This window comes from Taudactylus pleione, unplaced genomic scaffold, assembly GCF_031769625.1.
Source record: "Taudactylus pleione unplaced genomic scaffold, aTauple2 ptg000198l, whole genome shotgun sequence".
Classification (NCBI taxonomy): Eukaryota; Metazoa; Chordata; class Amphibia; order Anura; family Myobatrachidae; genus Taudactylus; species Taudactylus pleione.
This window is the reverse complement of record NW_028284600.1, coordinates 9,761,172-9,783,524: the sequence shown is the minus strand read 5'-3', so window position 1 is coordinate 9,783,524 and position 22,353 is coordinate 9,761,172. Positions and strand designations below refer to the sequence as shown.

The 22,353-nt window shown below is 40.8% G+C and overlaps 1 protein-coding gene across 1 annotated transcript in view; it reads left to right on the top strand.

Moving 5' to 3' along the window:
* The window catches only part of LOC148518851 (alpha-2-macroglobulin-like), a 239,391-nt gene that overhangs the window by 55,894 nt on the left and 161,144 nt on the right, over positions 1–22,353 (top strand). The window contains exon 7 of the mRNA XM_088476973.1: positions 19,495–19,603. Coding sequence (XP_088333099.1) covers positions 19,495–19,603 — 109 coding nt within the window. The remainder of the gene's footprint in view (positions 1–19,494; positions 19,604–22,353) is intronic.

Below are 22,353 nucleotides of genomic sequence, written 5' to 3'. Positions count from 1 at the left end.
AGAAACTAATAGAGGTGGCTCTTATCACTGATCTGATATATACATAACCATCAGCAGACAGCCCTGCCATTTGTGCAACTAATGTGGGAAGTTAAGCAAGAGGAAGTCATATTAGAAACTCAAAAGAAAACTGCATCTAAAGTTGATGAGACAGCAGCTCCCAGTGTAAACTTGGGCAAGGTAGTAGAAGAGTTGTGAGGGGAAGTAGTGAAAATCAGCTAACACTTCAGTCAAACAAAGAGATAAAAAAAAGAGAGGCAGCTAGAGCATCTATTGAATCTTCACACATGACTGACACTGACACTGGATAAGGAAGGGTCACTAGACAACAGAGGTGTTTCCATTGTGGGAGTTTTAGCTATAGAACTTTTGATTGTTATCAGAGGAGGAACAATGTCGAGGAAACCTCTTCGATTGAGGCAGGAGCTCATTGGGAAATGCCAGTGGGAGGCCAATCAACCCCACATTTGCTCCTTAGACAGTCAGTAGGAAGTATTGGAGAGTTTCCATAGCCAGTGCTCCATACCTAATGGAATGATGGGAATGGCTCCACTGTTAATGGAAATCAGTGTCCTGTTTTGTTGGACAGTGGATCCGAGGTACCCATCATATTTGAGGTCTGGTAATGACCAATATTTCAAAATTACCAATGCAGGTCTAATTCTAAAGCGGTTAAGTAATCGTAGCAGTCTGGGGATGGGCACGGAATGCCTGCACTCGAGACATATGTTGGTAGGTATTCAAAACCTCCACCTTTCCCTACCCTAACCCTTCCTCCCAGTGCCTGGACCAAACCTCCCCCTTAGTGCCTAAACCTAACCTCCCCTTCTCTGCACCCAAAACCTAACCCTCCCCTCTTAGTGCCTAACCCTAACTCTCCCCCTAGTGCCTAACACTAACTCCTAACTCTAATGCTAAACCTCCCCCTAACCTTGCCACTTCCCTTCAGAAGTCCAGCAGTCAGGATGCCAGTGCCGGGTTTCTGACAGGTATCGGGGTTCTGGCGCCGGCATTCTGAGTGCCAGAATCCCCATGGTCGGGATATTGACCGAATCTCCTGCCCGTAAATGGGATACATACCTATTACCTTAAAGTTTTCCCAAGAAATAGCTGGAGTGAGTGAAGAAATAAACACAGTGGGGTTTATGTAATAGGTTGCGATTTGCAGCAGCAGCAAGTTGTCTGATTTACCTTATGCTTATGTAAAAGGTTGTGACTTTCAGCAGCTGCAGGAACTCCTGGAAGTTTTTCTGTATTTTTAAAGCAGCAATAATTTTAAAGGCAAACCCAAGCTGGTTTTGCCACCAATGTGTCACATCAAATCCAGTTACAGTAACTGACAAAACCATACTCAGGGAGAGATCACATAGGCTACTGCCAGCTGATTTAGAAGATGTGAGGCAACACCTAATAAGAGAGCTCTTTTGCCTTGCCTATAGTAGACAAGACACCATGAAAAAGAATGGAGAGGTACGCATGTGCTTTGACTAATGCCCACTTAACCAATGTAGAGTGCCAAACCAGTATATGGTACCATGGGTGAATGAGGACCTGGATTACCAACTTGGTCCTCAGTGTTAGGTTTAAAAGGCAGATTTTATCAAATCTTAATGGATCCTAAGGGGTAAATTTACTAAAGTTTGATTTTCATTTTTGAGTGATTTGGCATTCGATTTGCATTCAATTTACATTCGATTTAGCATTTAAATATTTACTAAAGGCCAAATCGAATGTAAAATCAAACTTAAAACCAAATTTTACCAGCAGGCCCATAATGCCCTGAATGCTGGTACTTGTGGTTCTCCAAGTACCAGCATGTGGGGGAGGCTTGCTGGGGCCTGCAGTTCCACAGCAAAAGACAATATTTAATACTATTTAAAATGCACTACACTTACACTATCAACCCACCACCCATGGGTGGCGGGGATAGCCCTGGGCTATCAGCCTAGGCTAGGGGTACCCTGGAGAGGGGGACTCTTTATTGGGGGGGTCCCCAACTCCCAAGGGATCACTTGGCCTGGGCTGACTAGGGATCAGAGCTGATGCAGCAGCTTGGCGGCCTGTTGATATGGCCCCCCTGGCTGTGGCATCAGCCCCCTGCTAGAAAGGGTCCAGTACTGGTTCTAGAGATAACAGGGGGACCCTACACAATTTTTCCCCTGTAATTCCAGAACCAGGACAGGATCAGAGCCCAGTGCTGGTTGTTCTATGTACAGGGGGAGCCCTACGCAATTTCTCCCCTGTACTTAGACAACCAGGACTGGCTATGAAAAGTCCAGGGCTGGTTCTGTTTTACGGGGAGTCCCACGTCATTTTTTTTTTAATTTAACTGTTTCTAAGCTTGTTACAGTAAGATACATGCATGCATCTCACTGATGTATGCATATATATGTGTGAAAACTAATTGCTTTTATGCTAAAAGTGAAAGCATGAAGCCGTTCTATTCAGTCAGGTATTTGCAGTTCGTTTTGAAGTGAGATTTGATGTACGATTTGTACATGAACATGCCAAATCGAACAGCAAATCACTGTTGAAAACCAAACCAAATTGAATTCAATTTAGAAAATGCTTCTAAAATCAAATTTTAGTGAATGAGGGATTTGAAGGGGGATTTGAACTTTCGATTTGATTCGGTTTGAGGCGAGCTAAATCGCACATCAAAACGTAAGTAAAATCAAATTTTGATAAATATACTCCTAAGGATGCAAACAAAAAGGCATTAAAATCCAAGTGGACAAGTTATCATTTTATGAATGCACCAGGGGACAAAGGGAGCTCTCGCCACCTTTCAGAGAAGCATGGAAAGGACAGTTGGAGCCAAGAGGGAATAACTGCTGATCCGTCTAAAGTGGAATCAGTAAAATAATGGTCTAGACCAGTGGGGACTCCAGAGTTGGGGTTGCAGTGCAGTCCAAAATTCAAATAGGGGTGCCACACCAACTTAGAATGCAACGCTAAGGAATATCTCTTCAGATGGTCCATATTTTGTTTGCCTAAACTTTCTCACTATAGAGTCTGGAAATCACACATACAGTACTAGTGATCACAGACCACTTCTCTAGCTATTCAAAAGCTTATCTAACAAGAGACCAAAGAGCCATTACTGTAGCAAAGACAATTATTACATATAGGCCGGTAGGTTAGGTTCATCTCAAATTGCCAGCCAGAGATTGAAAAGAGAAAACATTCCTGAAGCCAAGTTTGTTGTAATAAAAGAGGGAGAGAGGAGGAAAATGTGGAAGAGAGTTACCTCTACTAATCTGAGAAAGAGAGTGGTTATTACTACAGACTTTTCACATTTTAAGGAAATATTACTACAGTATATCCACAGACATGGACAACTCTAACCAAGGAAGAGAACTGCTTTACCCAAAGCTCTTAGTGAGAATTAATGGGATGAAGATACCAATGATGCCTCATATGTGACACTATCTGGGCTCTCTCCATTAGAAGCATTCCAATCATAGATACTGGGTTCAGAAGAACTAGGTTCAGAATTTTTTGGAACTGAGGGTGGTTTAGAGGAGTTACTTTTATGGTCAAGACAGATCATTAGGCCCCCCAATGATATTAACCTATGACACTTTGGGAGGGCCCAGTGAAATGTCCATGTCACAGCACACCACACACCAGCACGCACTTACCTGGTCTGGCAGTGCTTTCCAGTGGCAGGGCAGTGGATGGGGAGTCCCCGGCACCCACTGCTGTGTGATCTTCCTCCTACAGAGGCATAGTGTGGGCAGCTGTGCATGGTGACAAGGGCCAGACACCTTCCAGTGTAACATCACAGGAGGCACCTAAGTTCAAGCCCTGCCTATATAAGGAAGTCTCTGGGAGCACTCCTGTGCCAGAGTATAGGCTCTCAAACCTTAGTCCAATGCTCCTGTTTGTGACTTACTGCTCATTCTTGACCTTAGATTTATTCATGACCCAACTTCATCTACTCCCTGGTACAGTGCCTGGTATTCTGGTTTGATCCTTGGCTATCCTCCATGACATGCATACATTTGCTTCCTGGTATAGTCTTGTCAGTATGGCTTGTCGACTACACTGTATATCTTCATCATATTCCACTCCATTCAGAGTACACCAGCACATGTATTAGGGAAGCTAGTCTGAGGGCTGCGACCTGCACATCAGATGAGGCTAAATTAAAACCTCCTTGTGGGGTTCCCTGGTGAATACCACCAGCACATTAGACTCCGCACCTCAGTAATAGGTCTCACCAATCCCAAAATACTGGTTAGCATCCATTACCCATCCGAGGGTGGCGACAGAATACTCTGGCCCAACATGGATGTTGCTGGTAATCTTTCACCACATGAATTGCTTGAGAACCTCCTCGCCAGAGTCGAGAAGCAAGAGCAATACCAGGCCCAGATTATGCAGTGCTTACAAACACTAATGCAACGAGTTGGTATCACTCAGCCACCTCCGGTAGAACCAGCTCCATCTCCTACAGTGACAGTTTGAGGTCCAGGAGGTGAATTTCCCTTGTGAGAGGATGAAAGTGGCTTATGTTAGTAAGCTACTGTCTAGGTTTGGGCTTCTCCATATTGGGAAAGAAATTATCCTCTAATTAACAATAGCGCTGATTTCCTGGTGGCATTCCGGAGCCTAAGCGAGTATCCTCCAAAGGGTCTGCTATTCTGCAGTTGAAGCAACGCAACCAAATTGCAGGACAAAATGCTGTGCAATTCCAAACTCTTGCCTCATAGTTAGGGTGGAACTACAAAGCCTTGGTTGCTGCCTTTATGCAAGGACTGTCAGAGCAAATTAAAGATGTACTCACATCCAGAGAATTGCCAACTTCTCTGGATGACCTGATTTCCTTGTGTCTAGATCTTCACCACAGAGAGAGAGCATGAAAGAGGGAAAACTCTTCTCACTTCAGCTTCAAGCTTGTCCCGCTGCTCTGCTTACCAGTCCTTCATGGATGTATTCAGTAAAAAGGCCACTGAGATGCTTCCTGCTCATCAGGAGTTGCCAATTTCTCTATATACTTGTTTCCTGTGAAAATGCCTCCGCATGGTAGAGTCTTCCCTCTCTTGTTTTCTGAGTCTGAGGCAGTGTCCGAATACATTAAAGGGAATCTGGACCGTGGGTTCATCAGGGATTCCAAATCACCCACTGGAACTGGCCTATTCTTTGTTAAAAAGAAAGATGGAGGTTTGAGACCATGCATTAATTCCCAGTGCCTGAACACCATAATCCTCAAGGACCGGTTTCCCTTACCTCTGATCTCAGAGCTCTTTAGTCGGAAAGGCACAAAGATCTTCACTAATATAGTCTTTCGCGGGGCCTACAATCTAATCAGAATTCAATATGAGAATGAATAGAAGGTGGCCTTCAATACTCATGACGGTCATTATGAGTATTTGGTCATGCCTTTTGGATTAAGCAGTGCCACAGCTGTTTTTCAAAAATACATGAATCACATCTTCCGGGACCTGTTATATAAGTTTATCATGGTATATCTGGACAACATATTGATATTCTCTGAAGATGCAGTGAACCATTGCCAACACGTATGTGAAGTACTGTAACAACTCTGGGCCAATCAGCTTTTCTGCAAGCTAGATTAGTGCTCTTTCAAGCAAAAGCAACTGACATTTCTGGGACACATAATTTCGGGTTCTTGCCTTCGGATGAATCCAGAGAAGCTTACCGCCATTGTCAACTGGCCCCATCCAATCGGATTGAAAGTGATACAACACTTCCTTGGTTTTTGTAACTTCTATCATCAGTTCATCAGGAACTACTCGCCCATCACTGCTCTTACCAAGAGCCTCGAGTGTGACCTTCTGAGGTAAATGAAGCTTTTGTTCTTCTAAAGAGAGTTTCATTTCAGCACCCATTCTGAGACAACCAAATTGTTACAATGCAAACAAAGAATATATAGGTGCTAGTCAGTAGAAAAAAGGTAATTAAAGTATAAATACGAAAAGACAAAGGAAAGGAAAAATATTATGTTAAAAATAAAATACACATAATAAAGCAATACAGGATAAAACCATATATAGGATAACAATCATATATGAGTATGTGATGTAATGGTGTACAACGATATATAATTAATAAACATTAAGGCTAAAAATACCTATAGACATATCAATCTGTACTCAGGTTCAATGGCAACTAATGCTTTATAATAAAGAATATATCAGACCTAAAAACCAATGTAGCTGTAGAGAAAATACCACCACTGATATTAATGTTGGTATGACAATGGATATTTCTAGTTGATGCATATAAATAGATTGCCCACCTCAGGGACTAATCATACTAAAAATAAAAAAGTAGGAGTCAGACCATTGTATCCAGCTGAAAGTATTAAAAACCACAGAAAGTTAATATTTCATTTGTTTGTAAGATGTGTAAAAAAAAATTTCTCCCACTGTAGTTTTTGGTATTGGTTTAAATTTTATAGTGTCCAGAAAAAATAAACGAACAAATAAATATCCAGTTGAAGGTAATGTGAACCACAGAAAGTTAGTATTTAATTTGTTTGTACAATGTTAAAAAATATATATTTCTCCCAATGTAGTTTTTGGCATTTGTTTTCAATTTTATAGTGTCTAAAAGAAAAAATAGATGGACAGATAAAAATGTCTGGTCCAATACAGATGTTGGTGATTCAAATATTTAGTTTGTAATCATAATCATAATCGTTAAAAGTCCATATCTCATAAGAAGATTATGCCCTGTAGATTCTGGGGATAATGGTTGGTGGAGAGTAATTTTTTCAGGAATAGAAAAAAAGAGAGAACATGCATGCAAAAAATGGTTATATAACCTGTGTCCTTACGATTAAAATAATTCAATCCTTACATGACCCAGAGAGCGTCCACTGTGTCAGCATGTAACTCTTATGCTGACTAACTGCCTGACTGCTGTCCGTATCTAGCAACTTCAGGACCGCGGTATTGAGGTGTTTAGAATTGTAAGGAAAAAAATACCTCCATCCGCAGATGGCAAATACCAGCCTCCTCGTGCGTGTCGCCTCCTATGCCACAATTGGATTTCAATTATATAGTGGTCCTGATATATAGATCATCAGATGTCACTCTTTTTCCTGCTTATGCTTCTCTCCACCCCGATAATTGTTAACGCGTTTCTCTGCCTCTTTTGGTCATTCAGCGGCTTCCTCAGAACAATGTGTGAGAGTGGTCTCCCGGCAACTCCTTATAATCCCTGCTTTACTAATTCAGCAGAGCAACAGCTGTTACATTAACCCATCGAATACCAAAATGCATTCTCAGGGAAGACTCATTTTATACAGGACAAATTTGATAACATAAACATAGTTATTAAACTTTGCTCACATAGAATACAAACACCATTATATACATATATCATTTTCTATATAGGCAAGATGAAATGTCCCCTTAAATGTCTTTTTATGGACAACACTTATCCATACCAATTTAGGCAGACTTTACTTTTAATAAGTGTAATTTGCATCTAACCCCAATGCACAAGTCCCACACTTTGTGTTAACATACTTCCGATTAACCACCTGAGATAGCCCACCATCCAATCCTATATCGTTTCAAAACATCAAATATCCTCCTGTTTACTAAAAACCATATAGTTTCACATAAAGTATATTAATTAATTTCACATTACGAATGGAATCAAAAGAAAACTATTTATATAGTCCACATGCTGACACACAAATATCTGTTAATGGGGGTCATTCAGACACACTCGCGAGCGGCAGTACGCTCGCAAGTGGGTCGATGTTCCCCACTGCGCATGCACACGACGGAGGGAGCTCTGTCGTGCGCATGCGCGAGACCCGGTGAGCGACGGGCTTCCCATCGCTCCGGGTCTCGCACTAAAGGGGGCGTGCTGTCGATGTTGATTGACAGCACGCCCCCTTTGGTGGGCATGCCAGGGGCGTTCCTGCCAGACGGAGGCGTTCCCATGGGAACGCCTACCGTCTGAAGCCGGCCCCACTGACATCACTAGTGATGTCAGTGGGAGTGATTTTGGCTCTGATAGAGCCAAAATCACTCCAGGGCTTGTGGCTGGGAAACCCGACCGCAGGGTTTCCTTCGCAAGTCCAATGGTGGCGATGGTCAAGACCATCGCGACCATCTTTTTGGATGCTCGTATATGCTGTGGGTGGTGACCCACAGCTATACGAGCGTCCAGGAGGACGCTCCATTTTAATGGAGGAGGGCCCTGATTCAGAGCGAGCGCTCTGGTCAGAGCGTCCGGCTCTGAATCAGGCCCAATGTTCCTAGTATTCAGACAGATTAAAAGCTAGGTCAGTGAATATAGGGCCTGATTCAGAGATGGACGCTCTGAATCAGGGCGTCTTTTTTTTTTTTTAGGTGCGGCCTCCTGGCCGCTCGCATAGCTGTGGTTGACCACCCACAGCTATTGTGAGCGGCCAGTTGATGGTCACGATGGTCGGGGCTTGTGACGAGACCCTTGCGGTAGGGTCTTGTTCCCGCAAGCCCCAGTGAGCTTCCGGAAGCTCACCACTGACATCACTCGTAGCGATGGAGCGCCCGTCACTAGCCGGGTCTCGCGCATGCGCACGTGGGAGCGGGCTCCAGCATATGCATGCGCAGTGGCCAAACATCGACCCGCTTGCGAGCGGGTCTGAATCAGGCCCATAGTTAGAAAAAGAAACATATACTGTATACACTAAATATTATCATAGTATATATATTTAGATATATTAGTATTTAGAGTTGGAAAGGGGAAGAACGGATTTATATATTGTTAACCAATCATTATATAGATATAAGGTTCTAGAACCAAGGAAAAAAGACTCACGGGAACCATGTAGGCCCTCCATCCAGTTGTCAGCCTCCTTGATACATGCTTAGCTAATTATCCTATACCTCTGTCCCTACATATGTGCTACTACATGATACATCTTGGGTCATTCAATTTCTCTAGAGATTATATTTATATGCCTAAGGACACAAAGATCTCGGAGTTCTTATATTAGTTGGATAACTCTATTGATCCAAGGGAAATGTATAATTATAACTAAAAGCATATAGAACATAAAGTTCTAATGTTGCAAATTTGTATATGGAATGTACAATCGGTGGCCCAAGAATACTCCACCCCATAAAGACTAGGTCACCCATATTTGTTGGATAATATCATACATGTTTGTATCCATTTATAGCATATATGAATACGTCACTCCATTTCATTGCTGGACTTCATAAGGAGGATATCTACATAGCTACCCAATATTTTTTAATTCCACAGTATCATTAAGACCTTGTGGTATAAGGGTTCTAAGCCTAAAAATCCAGTATGCTTCTCTTCTGCATAGATTATTGTATCTCTTATGGTGGGTTTAACATGATCAATGGCTTTGATTGTTACACCCTCTATTTTGTCCCCTTGACACCCCGCCACATGTTTAGATAGTGAGTGCATATTGAATTTCTTCAGGATGTTCTCCTATGCTCCATAAACCTGACATGCAGAGGTCTAGTTGTCTGCCCAACATATTGAATTCCACAACCACATTCTACTAAATAGATCACAAATGATGACCTGCAATTCAAAAAATCTTTGATAGAAAAATATCTCTTGTGAAACAGTGGAAGTTAAATTCACACTCTTTTTTTCTTTAGTATGTTTGCATGTAGTATAGCTGGTTTTACTACATTGAAAGTAGCCTATAGGTTTTGGAGGGAGCCAGTCAATGTGTCTAGTGGTCTTAGATGTTGGTCTCTTGAAGTGACTGGGGGCTAGCTTTGCTTTAAGATTTTCAGACTTTCTAAATATCACTGCTCTATTTCTCGAGATCGACGGTCCTAAATGTATATCTGATTTTAATATGGAGAGGTTCTTCAGAATAATCCCTCTAATCTCTCTAGTATATGCATTGCAAGTGATACCAAAGGCCAACGTTCTATCAGTGGCCTGAACCTCACTAAATGCTTGTTCCAATAAGTGCGCTGGGTATCCTTGTTCAATAAAGGATTCGTAAAGTGTACTAGCCTGATTCTCAAAGTCCTCAGGTTTCGAGCAGTTTCTTTTGATGCAAAGAAACTGCCCCTTTGGAATGTTATCTTTCCAAGTCTTAATATGGTTGCTACTATAATGAAGATACCGACTCTGATCTACCTCCTTGATATATGTGCGAGTGGTGATAAGATTGTCTGCTTCCACTTTCAGTGTTATCCAGATAATTAATGGATTGTGCACTAATGGTGTTAGTGAATGTTAACCCATAGTTATTAATATTTAAACTCTACAAAAATGATTGTAATAAGCCCTCATCACATCCCAAACACAAAAAAGGTAATCTATATACCTGCCATAGAGAACCAGGCCATCTGCGGAGGGAGGTATTTTTTTCCAAACACCTCAATACCACGGTCCCGAAGTTGCTAGATATGGACAGCAGTCGGGCCATTAGTCAGCATAAGAGTTACATGCTGACACAGTGGACACTCTCCGGATCACGTAAGGATTTAATTAAATTAATGAAAAGGACACAGGTTATATAACCATTTTTTGCATGCATGTTCTCTCTTTTTTTCTATTCCTGAAAAAATCACTCTCCACCAACCATTATCCCCAGAATCTACGGGGCATAATCTTCTTGTGAGATATGGAGTTTTAACAATTATGATTAAAAACTAAATATTTGAACCATCAACATTCGTATTGGACCATACGTTTTTATCTGTCTATCTATTTTTTCTGGACACTATAAACTTTAAAACAAATGTCAAAAACTACATTGGGAGAAATATATATTTTTTTAACATTGCACAAACAAATTAAATACTAACTTTCTGTGGCTCACATTACCTGCAATTTATTTGTTTGTTTATTTTTTCTGGACACTATAAAATTGAAACCAATACCAAAAACTACATTGGGAGAAAATGTTTTTTAAACATCTTACAAACAAATGAAATATTAACTTTCTGTGGTTTTTAATACTTTCAGCTGGATACAATGGTCTGACTCCTACTTTTTTTTTTAGTATGATTAGCCCCTGAGGTGGGCAATCTATTTATATGCATCAACTAGAAATATCCATTGTCATACCAACATTAATATCAGTGGTGGTATTTTCTCTACAGCTTCATTGGTTTTTAGGTCTGATATACAGTATTCTTTATTATAAAGCATTAGTTACCATTGAACCTGAGTACAGATTAATATGTCTATAGGTATTTTTAGCCTTAATGTTTATTATATATTGTTGTACACCATTACATCACGTACTCATATATGATTGTTATCCTATATATGGTTTTGTCCTGTATTGCTTTATTATGTGTTTTTGATTTTGATTTTTAACATAATATTTTTCCTTTCCTTTGTCTTTTCGTATTTATACTTTAAATGCATTTTTTCTACCGACTAGCGCCTATATATATTCTTTATTTGTATGCTCTCTATTTTATGGGAATCCAGCAATTTTCCCATCTATATAAGGGCTGCTGTCAACCATTATGGCAATTTAATACTACCATAAATCTGATTACTGTTTTAGTTACCCTCTTTATAGGTTAGCGCCCATACGTATTAGGTTTTTTTTCAAATTGTAACAAACCTTTTTTCCTGGAGGTGGACGCCTCCACGGTTGGAGTTGGGGCAGTGCTGTCACAGAAGGATATATAGGACAAGTGGTATTCCTGTGGGTTCTCCACCTGTAAGTTCTCGGGGCTCGATTCAGACCCGCTCGCTAGATGCATTCGCACACAGCGAAAGTATGCAAATCCATGATCGCACGGCAAGGCATTAGCACACCCACTGTCTTGGTGTGCAATTGCGGTGTGTTTGCAGATGCCCTCTAGCCTGTCTTAAAATGCTTATACACGTCATCTGCAGGATGTGTATGCAACCATCGGTAACATCGAGTACCATCGGAAGCGTACGCAGCACTTGAGGTTGACTATACCCTACCGCAAGCACTGCGAGTGATTAAGTGAGTAAATCATCCATGTGATGTGTACTATAAAGCTGCGTCTTAATTTTGCATGCCTCTGAAATTGTGTTAAGACGCTCAGGCACGTCTGCGTTCGCACCACTTCTCCCCCGTTTCCACCGGCAATACCCTGTCACCACCCACAAATGGTTCATCGTGTCACTCATTCTAGCAAGGTGGCTATGCTCAGTGAGTGAATGCTACCCAATTGCATGGACTAGTTCGCACACGCACACTGTGATGCATACGCATGCGCACATTGCTAACATCGGCACGCTGCATGCGAATGCAGCCTAGCGAGCAGGTCTTACTCAGGCCCTCTGCTCCAGTGAAGAATTATGCTGCCAGGGGTAAAGAACTACTAGCCATCAAGTTGGCCCTTCAGGAATGGCGATATTTGTCGGAGAGAGAAAAATTTCTGGTGACAGTCTATACCGTACATAAGAACCTGACATACCTTAAAACAGCCCACTGCCTAAATGACATTCAATCTAGATGGTCATTATTTTTTGACCAGTTCAATCTGGTAAATACCTACTGGCCGGGTAATAAAAACATCAAGGCCAGCACCCTGTCCCAAACATTCAGTTCTGCTGAAGTGGAGGAAGTAAGGGAAGACAAGCCCATTCTAAACCCTGCTTGCTTTGTGGCTGTCACCAACAAGGTCAAAATTCCACTGGGAAAAATATTCATAGCACCCGAACTCCGGCCAAAGTTACTTCAGTGAGCTCATTCATCACTCTTCACCTGTCATGCAGGGGTGAAGAAATCTCTGAAGCTAATCCTCAGGAATTATTGGTGGCCAAAAATACGTTGTGATGTCAAAGACTTTGTGGCAGCTTTTACTACCTGTGCACAACACAAGGTTCCACCTCTGGGTCTCTATGTCCACTATCAGTGCCTGATCATCCTTGGTCTCATATATCTATAGACTTTGATCCTGATTCAGGTTGGTTCGCAAGGCTGCGTTCACACGCAGGCAGCCAATGGTTCCAACCTGCGCATGCGTAAAAGACACAGTGTGCGAACTAGCACAGTGAAGGGGAATGCGATCGCAGACAGCATGCAGTCCAAACACCTCAGTGATTGACAGAAAATACCATTTGTGGGTGGCAATGGGGTGTGGTCGTGCGAATGCAGGCATATCAGTGCGTTTAAATGCCGTTGCAGAGGCATGCATAAATTATGCATTGCGAGGCCATACGCAGCCTGAGCTCTCACTGCATGCAGGAGATGTAGCATAGATTGCAGTAGGGTCAGGTCACTGCAGAATGCATATGGGTCTGATGGTTCACGATGTTAACGAAGTTTCCGCTATTTTGCGGACTACTCAGGCTGTGAGTAAAGGGTGATGGGCGGCATTCTATATTGGTGGGTGTCTGCATTGATGGCCATTGACCTGTACAGATATCAGTAGGGGCAAATGGAGAGGGATCCAGAGGAATTGGTAAAATATGCCACATAGTAGTCCAAAGGCTATTTACTAATGCCATGTTCAGATTGTGTTTGTGGCTGAAGCCAAACACTGGAATGCTGTGCATTATATAGCTTGGCAAATCTAATAGTTTAGAAGCCCCCATGGGACCAGCTTTTGCAGTCAGAAGAAGAGGGACCCTGGCATATATTGAAGATATCTTCTGCAGTCCCTTCTTCTTCAATCCTGTGGCTCAATAACATTTGTGGGTACATCTCAAAAATTTTGTTTTCAGGGTGTATACCATAAATATTCTTAAAAATATAATTGTGCTCCATAGCACCATCCAGATCTGACAACATAATCTCATTGTAAACATCCCGCCAAATACCTATAACGCTACACGGTTTACTCAATGTGCTGGAATTCAAATACAGTACATATAAGCCATCCAGCTGTGCTTAAGTCCATAACGCCCATGCATTTAGGTTGTCAAGCTATTGCTCGTGGGCATCCGGTGTTTTGTTTCCATTATGAACCTGATTCAGAGATGGATGGTATTGCACAGCCGCAAGGAGGTGTGTGCAGGAAACAGACACCTTCTTGCGGAATCGGTATGAATCACCGCTGGACCTAAGCCCGGCGAATGAAATACCGATGCCGGAAGTCTGGAAGCTGAAGATCCCGACTGAGGTAAGTAACACCCCTAATCCTCCCCTCTCCCCACTCTAACCCTAACCTCCCACCCTAGTGCCTAACCCTAACCTTCCACCCAGGGGTCCCTAAACCTAACCCCCCCTCCCTGCACCCTAAATCTAACCCTCCCGGGGGGCGCCTAAGCATGACCTCCCCCCGGTGGTGCCTGACCCTAACCCCCCCTTCCCCTAGCCTAAACCTAACCCTCCCGGGGGGGTGCCTAACCCTAACTCCCCCCAGGAGTCACTAATCCTGACCCTTCCCCACTGCGGCTAAGCGCTCCCGATGCCCGGCTTACCTACGATCGGTATGCCGGGCGTCGGGATTTCGGCATGGGGCTGATGATAGGCGTCGCTATTTAATAGCCTATCATTAGTCCCATGCCGGGATTTCACAGTCAGGAAACCAATGGTCGGCATTTTGACCACCGGCTTCCTAACTACATCCCCTTTTTAAAAAAGAAAAGGAATAACTACCGTTGGTGTTGCGCTTGTAGTGTATCGATTAATCGATAGACAACCTGTATAAATTTGTGTATAAAACATACATTTAATGACCAGGTATGGCAAAAAAAGGATTCAGGACACCACAATAGCGTAAAAGATCAAACTTTATATATTTCAAATCATATACGATAATATATAAAATAAGCACAACAGTGTGCAAATAAATTTTCCACTAAAAAAACACATATAAATATATGACACAAATCATAAAAGCCCACCGGATTGCAATCCGTAAAAATTAATAGATAGATTCTAAAACCACATTAGTTGTTTAACTGTGCTTCTTGGTAGAAAAAGCACAGAGCCAATGTTATAAGTCTCAAAAGCATCCAATAAGCTCTGATTCCGCTCAATGCATTGTGATGACAAATTTCTCCCGGAGTCCAGATAAGCCACTATGCAGTAATATCTCAATACACAGGGCAGATAAGACTCCTGTCTATATTATATAATCGGGACCACTATAATACTAGTCTACCAAAAGAACGGGGACAGGTGTGGATATAAAGAAATAGTTTTTGAGGAGGGTAATCAATTCTGAGGCTCACAATAATGTCAGCCAGTGACCGCCTCTCCTTCCTTACCTCTCCTCCACCGTGAACCAAGTCCCGTAGATGTATCCAAAGAGTCTTGATAACTGGTGAACTTTTTTATATATAGAATTCGAAAGCAAACTGGGTAGACCTCCGCAGATCCTTGGAAGTCCTTAGAAATCAGAGTGGAAAAATGTTTCTCCTCTAATGTGTTTCGCTCCAATTCCACAGAGCTTTATCAAAGAGTATGTTAGAATGAAATGAATCAATATTCACCTTTTTATACCTGCCTCTTGGTCATATTTTGTGACTTAATTTAATTAATTAGACTCCACCTGAGTCTGCTGGTGATTCAAGTGACACTTGTTGTACATAATGAAACTGACACATCCTTTCACGCTAAGTGTAATGTCCTGAATAATTCATAATAATATACCTATAATACACAGAATAATGCACTTTGAATGTAAGTTTCTTTTAGGCACATAATAAAAAATAAAATAAACCCAATGGTTGAAAAATAAAAATAAAAATGAAGAACCTAATGGGATTAGAACTCTCAATCTCTACATCCTAACCCGCAGCACTACCTCTGCACTACCATAGCCCCCATGAATACTGTGGAGCTTAAACTGAAACTAGACTATTCACCTTGTGACCATATGCCGATAATAGACTACACAAGAGGAAAGATATATTATACAGAGAGATTTAAGCAAAGGATTCAAAGTCTATGTTATCATTTAGCCCTGCAGGAAATAATGTTCGCAATTTAAATATCCAAAGGGCTTCTTTGCTACATAAAGATTTAAATCGATCCCCACCTCTACTGGTGGGTTTTATATGGTCCACTCCTATAATACTCAATCCTGTGAGATCTCCATTGTGTACAGCTGAAAAATGTTGAGATACACTATGTTTACTGAATTTATTAATTATATTCAGTCTATGCTCTCTGAATCTCATTTTGAGCGATCTAGTAGTTCTTCCCACGTATTGCAGGCCACAAGGGCACTGCAAAACGTAGATGACAAAAGTGGTATTACAATTGATAAAATCTCGTATACCATATTTATCCTTAGTGGTAAATTATACTATATCAATCACTCTATTTCCAATGTATCCACAAGTAAGACACCTGGTTGCTCCACATTTAAAGCAACCTGAAGTCAATTTAATCACCTCCATCATAATTGTTCTGATGTAGACAATTATCAGAGGCAAGCTGATCAATTATCAGTGGATTTTTCCAATAGGGGATACCCTAAAACCCTGTTGGAATCTGCATATAGTAAATCTCTTAATATGGATAGAAATAATCTTTTAATTCCTAAATGTAAACAAATTGTTATGAAAGAAAATCAACAGTCTAAGGACCAACTTTATTTTGTTTCCAAGTATAATAATAAGTCGGGTGTTATCAGGAAGACTGGAAAATAATTTTAAGATTCTTCAACAAGATTCAATTTTAAATAAGACAGCTTATCTTGGATTAAAAGTGATATTCAAGAACTATAGAAATCTTAAAAGTATTCTCACCCCTACTGTTTTGAGAAAAGAAAGAAAGGATAATTTATGTTTAAAGCCCAGTTGGCTTCCCAGTCCACCTTCAGGTTGCTTTAAATGTGGAGCAACCAGGTGTCTTACTTGTGGATACATTGGAAATAGAGTGATTGATATAGTATCATTAACCACTAAGGATAAATATGGTATACGAGATCTTATCAATTGTAATACCACTTTTGTCATCTACGTTTTGCAGTGCCCTTGTGGCCTGCAATACGTGGGAAGAACTACTAGATTGTTCAAAATGAGATTCAGAGAGCATAGACTGAATATAATTAATAAATTCAGTAAACATAGTGTATCTCAACATTTTTCAGCTGTACACAAGGGAGATATCATAGGATTGAGTATTATAGGAGTGGACCATATAAAACCCACCAGTAGAGGTGGGGATCAGTTTAAATCTTTATGTAGCAAAGAAGCCCTTTGGATATTTAAATTGCGAACATTATTTCCTGCAGGGCTAAATGATAACATAGACTTTGAATCCTTTGCTTAAATTGTCAAATTATTAGCCTAAGGAGTGCTGTGGTAGGGCAATTTTAGGCTACATCAATTTTTTCAGGGTTTCAATTAAGTGTTGAGACGGTATTGGTTATACAAAAAATTTTAATTATATAGTGGTATTATGATATTCATCCTAATTTATTTATAGACTGATTTAAACATATTCGATCAAGGTTAAAGATGTTATTCAATTTTTGTATATATAGAATATGAACAAGATATTAGAGTTCACATATATTATGGATGGTTTTCCAATCATGATGGATGTGACAATGCAGAGGTAGTGCTTTTGGCTGGGATGAAATGAGTTGGTGGTTTGAGAGGTCGAGTCCGACAAAGGTGTATTCCAAATTTAGGTATCTTTTCTCAATATAGGCTCTATGCATTGTGTGTGGTCAGTCAAGTTGATCGTCCGTCACATTTGCATTGGCGAATAATTGGGCTGCATATATGTTTTTAGTACAAGATTGGGTGTGATGTTTAAGGAATTTTTCTACAACATCTATTTGGTTGGTTTAGATTCAAGGCGGATTTGATATAATAGATATGTCCATTTTCAGCTTTTCTCTCTGTATAATATATCTTTCCTCTTGTGTAGTCTATTATCGGCATATGGTCACAAGGTGAATAGTCTAGATTCAGTTTAAGCTTCATGGTATACAAAGTGCATTATTCTGTGTATTATAGGTATATTATTATGAATTATTCAGGACATTACACTTAGCGTGAAAGGATGTGTCAGTTTCATTATGTACAACAAGTGTCACTTGAATCACCTGCAGACTCAGGTGGAGTCTAATTAATTAAATTAAGTAACAAATCATGACAAAGAGGCAGGTATAAAAAGGTGAATATTGATTCATTTCATTCTAACATACTCTTTGATAAAGCTCTGTGGAATTGGAGCGAAACACATTAGAGGAGAAACATTTTTCCACTCTGATTTCTAAGGACGTCCAAGGATCTGTGGAAGACTACCCAGTTTGCTTTGGAATTCTATATATAAAAAAGCTCACCAGTTATCAAGACTCTTTGGATACATCTACGGGACTTGGTTCACGGTGGAGGAGAGGTAAGAAAGGAGAGGCGGTCACTGGCTGACATTATTATAAGCCTCAGAATTGATTACCCTCCTCAAAAACTATATCTTTATATCCACACCTGTCCCCGTTCTTTTGGAGACTAGTATTATAGTGGTCCCGGTTATATAATATAGACCGGAGTCTTCTCTGCCCAGTGAATTTAGATATTACTGCATAGTGGCTTATCTGGACTCCGGGAGAAATTTGTCATCACAATGCATTGAGCGGAATCAGAGCTTATTGGATGCTTTTGAGACTTATAACATTGGCTCTGTGCTTTTTCTGCCAAGAAGCACAGTTAAACAACTAATGTGGTTTTAGAATCTGTCTATTAATTTTTACGGATTGCAATCCGGTGGGCTTTTATGATTTGTGTCATATATTTATATGTGTTTTTTTAGTGGAAAATTTATTTGTACTCTGTTGTGCTTATTTTATATATTATCGTATATGATTTGAAATATATAAAGTTTGATCTTTTACGCTATTGTGTCCTGAATCCTTTTTTTGCCATACCTGGTTAATCGATACACTACAAGCGCAACACCAACAGTAGTTATTCCTTTTCTTTTTTTTAAATTTGACCACCTAATGGTGGTTTATATTGGGTCTACACAAACCCATAGGTGTATGCAGCTGTTTATGGATAACTAAGTATATAAATCTACCAATTCTGCTTATTATATTATATATTATACTAGCGCCTGTCTGATTATTGTATAAATCTTTTTGGTACATCCCCTTTTTGCTGCATCTGGGATCCCAGTGCAGCATCCGTAAATGCTGTCACAGATCACCATCGCAACCATTATGAACATCTATCCAATGGCTGCTCCTTTGCAATTCTGCATAAGCTGAAGCTTACTCAGCCTGGCCGTTTCCTGGCTGCTTCCCATTTCTGGGAACACTGGCAAGCAAAGCCTCTGCTCTGACCCCCAAATGCCACAGCATGTCAGTCATGCTGCAGTTGGGGGATCTGTAAGCGAGATTGCAGGCCCCATTCTGCACCTGCGCAGACCCCCAAAAATTGGAAATGTATGCAAACCATTAGGTTTTACATACATCTCTGAGTAATACCCTATGTACGACAGAGAGGGAGACCCAACTTGTGCAGATGTTCACCTTTGAGCCATGTCAGTAAATAATCCTCTGTATACAAATTATTGTCCAGCTTATTTTTAGAACATAGAAGCTTTGATCCCTGATTTTGGCTGTTTTACTCATGGATTGCTGATTTCTTTTTACACTTGATCAGGTACAAGAATATGAAGCCAGTACATGGAAACTATAAGATCACAGTGTGTCGAAAGTTCAAAAAGAGCCAATTCCAAAGGCATGATCTGTGTGCGGACTTCAGTGGGAAGGTGAATTGCAAGATGTATGAATAATCAATGATGATAATTCAGCAGCAGTTAATGGAAATTATTGCTTACATACAGTATAGTGGAGAATGTAATTTTGTGTGCTGAACCATTGTCTATGAGAATCTTTCTATATCATACCTCTCATCTGACCCCATTTACAGGGGGACAGTCCCAAGTTGTGGGACTGTCCCATGATCAGGACAAACATCCCAATTTGAGGGGGTGGGGGCAGTGCTGGATTAACAAAATGGCATATAACACGATCGCCCAGGGGTTCCCACACAGAGTTGCCCCTCACACATCACAAGCATGGGGTACTGTGGCAAATGTTTCTGTATGACATAATATAAACTGGGGGGAACTACAGTGTGTTTAACACATTTGTGGTACTGGGAACATTTCGTCCTATTGACACTTTTATTGGTAGGGACTTCAACAACATATTTGCCCTCTCGTCCCCACAAACCCAAATCAAGCCTTAGGTGGGGGTTAGGAGGTAGAACCACATGATCTGCTTTCTTTTAACTTGAAATGCCCAAGATGGTGTGGCCACACTAACAGTGTACTGTGGCCATGTCCCAATTATGATGCTGGAATATACCAATACAGTATGCCCATATACTAAATTACTGTAGGAAGTGATGACATAACTGAGGCAGGTTGCACATTATGCTTTATTTCTCAGCATTGTTACTAATTCACAGGGTATTGTACATCTGGGCTATTCCATGTCAAGTGGACCAGTGCTCCGCTTCGGACCATCTCCTTGTTTAATAGCATTTTACAGAGAGGTTGGCATGTACAGTACATCAAACTGATGGTCCCCCATACATCAGCAATCTGAAAATCACAATTGAACAATTTGAAGATTTATTGCCCGATTTTAGGATTTCCCAATGTAACAATCTGCGCCCATACATTACAGATTTTTTTCAGTGATTTGCAGATCATTTTCAGCAAACATAGATCTGCCAATCTTGAAAGGCCCATCCTTTTACTAGTAACGGTCTGCAAATCTGCTGATCATCTCCATACACAAGCAATCTACAGCCCCAATCCATCTGTGAAATCCAACATGTTGGACAATCTGATTTAACAATTCCAATCACTTTTTGGTTGCAATCTGCTATCTGTGAAGCCCATACATTGCAGATTTTTTTTTTATACAATCATCTGCAAATTGCAGAACTGCCACAATCGATTGCTGATGTATGGGGGTCCTTAACTTTGGGGAAGTTTTAGTTCACAATATGCAATAGCAGTAAAATGATGGCCCCCCCCAGAGTGGGGTATGAAAAACTCCACTGCGCAAAATCAGCAATGTTTAGAATACTGCTCTGACAGATCTAGAGGAGTAAAAGTTATGTAAATTGAGATGCCTTCCACACCATTTGCCGCTGATTTCAAAATTCAAAGCCACAAAAGGCTAAATTCTTTTTAGTTTTTTCACAGCATGAAGCCAAAGAAGGCAAAAATATCTGTTGTGTAAAATTTAGTTTTGAATTCAGCTGCTAATATCGTCAAAGGAAAACATTATTTTAGTATGACATCATTACAACTAACTCACAAAGTGGACACAAACACACTGCTAAAATATCAGACTCCGAACTCCTTTAGTTCCTGTGATAACATTACCTAAAGTTGCTCTAACAAATCTCGCAATTCATTTTTGGCTATTTTTGAAGTCTAATAGCAAAAAAAGTTATAATTAATTTTTATTTAAAAAAAAACAACTTTCATTAAAAAGAGCATATTTCGAACTACAACATCCTTTTTTCTGGATAGGTGTTTTGCCACTTAAGGGAGAAAACAAGCTTTAAAGTAAGTTAATGCTTGCAGCAATAATATTATGAAAAAAGGCATGACTTTGGGCGCTAAGGCAGCGGGCCGGCATGGGGATCATTTAAGTCCTGGTACGGCTCTGATGCTTACATTTGGCAATAAAAATATATTCTTATATTCTACTTTAAGAGAGATCATCAGATAGCACCGGGTCAGCTACTGTAAGACTTAGGCCCTCATTCAGAGCCACTCGTAAGCGGCAGCTCGTTCGCTCCGAGCGATGTTTGCCAAACTGCGCATGCGTACGGATCGTTATACGCATGCGCGAACCAGTCAGTGCGGCCGAAATTCATGTGCTCGCAAAATAGCGAATGCCTGCTAATTTGAGTGACAGGATGAGGTGTATGTGGGTGGTAACAGGGGAAGGTGTTTGAAAACGAGGAGTGGAAATCAGAACGCAGGCGTGCTTAAAGGTCAAAACGGGCGTTTTATGGGTGTACATATTTAAAACAGCAGCGTCATTGACCACGTCACTGGGTTTTTTTTTTGCCAGAACTGCTCGCAAAATTGTGGTAGCAAAAACCAACCACAAGAATAGCAAGCAGTTCATACCCTGTTCGATGTACTCGATTAATCTAATAAATAGCGGACATGACGTTGGATGCGAGCGGCCAGGGGGCGTAGTTTCCCAAAAAACGACCGCAAGTTTTGTTCGCTCGTTCAGACCTAGAGGCATGAACAGACCGCAAACAGCGAACGGTTCATTTGAATAGCCACCCCTATTTTCTGGACGAGCAAGCGCAAATAGCGACCGGCTCTGAATCAGGGCCTTAGATTGTAGAACTATTGTAAATCACATTGTAATCCCTTTTTTATAAAAAGATGTCTATAGTATGGGTTTTAAATACATCTTATGCTATTTTTAATACTATCAATATATAATTTTATACACAGTTATTGGTTGAGGG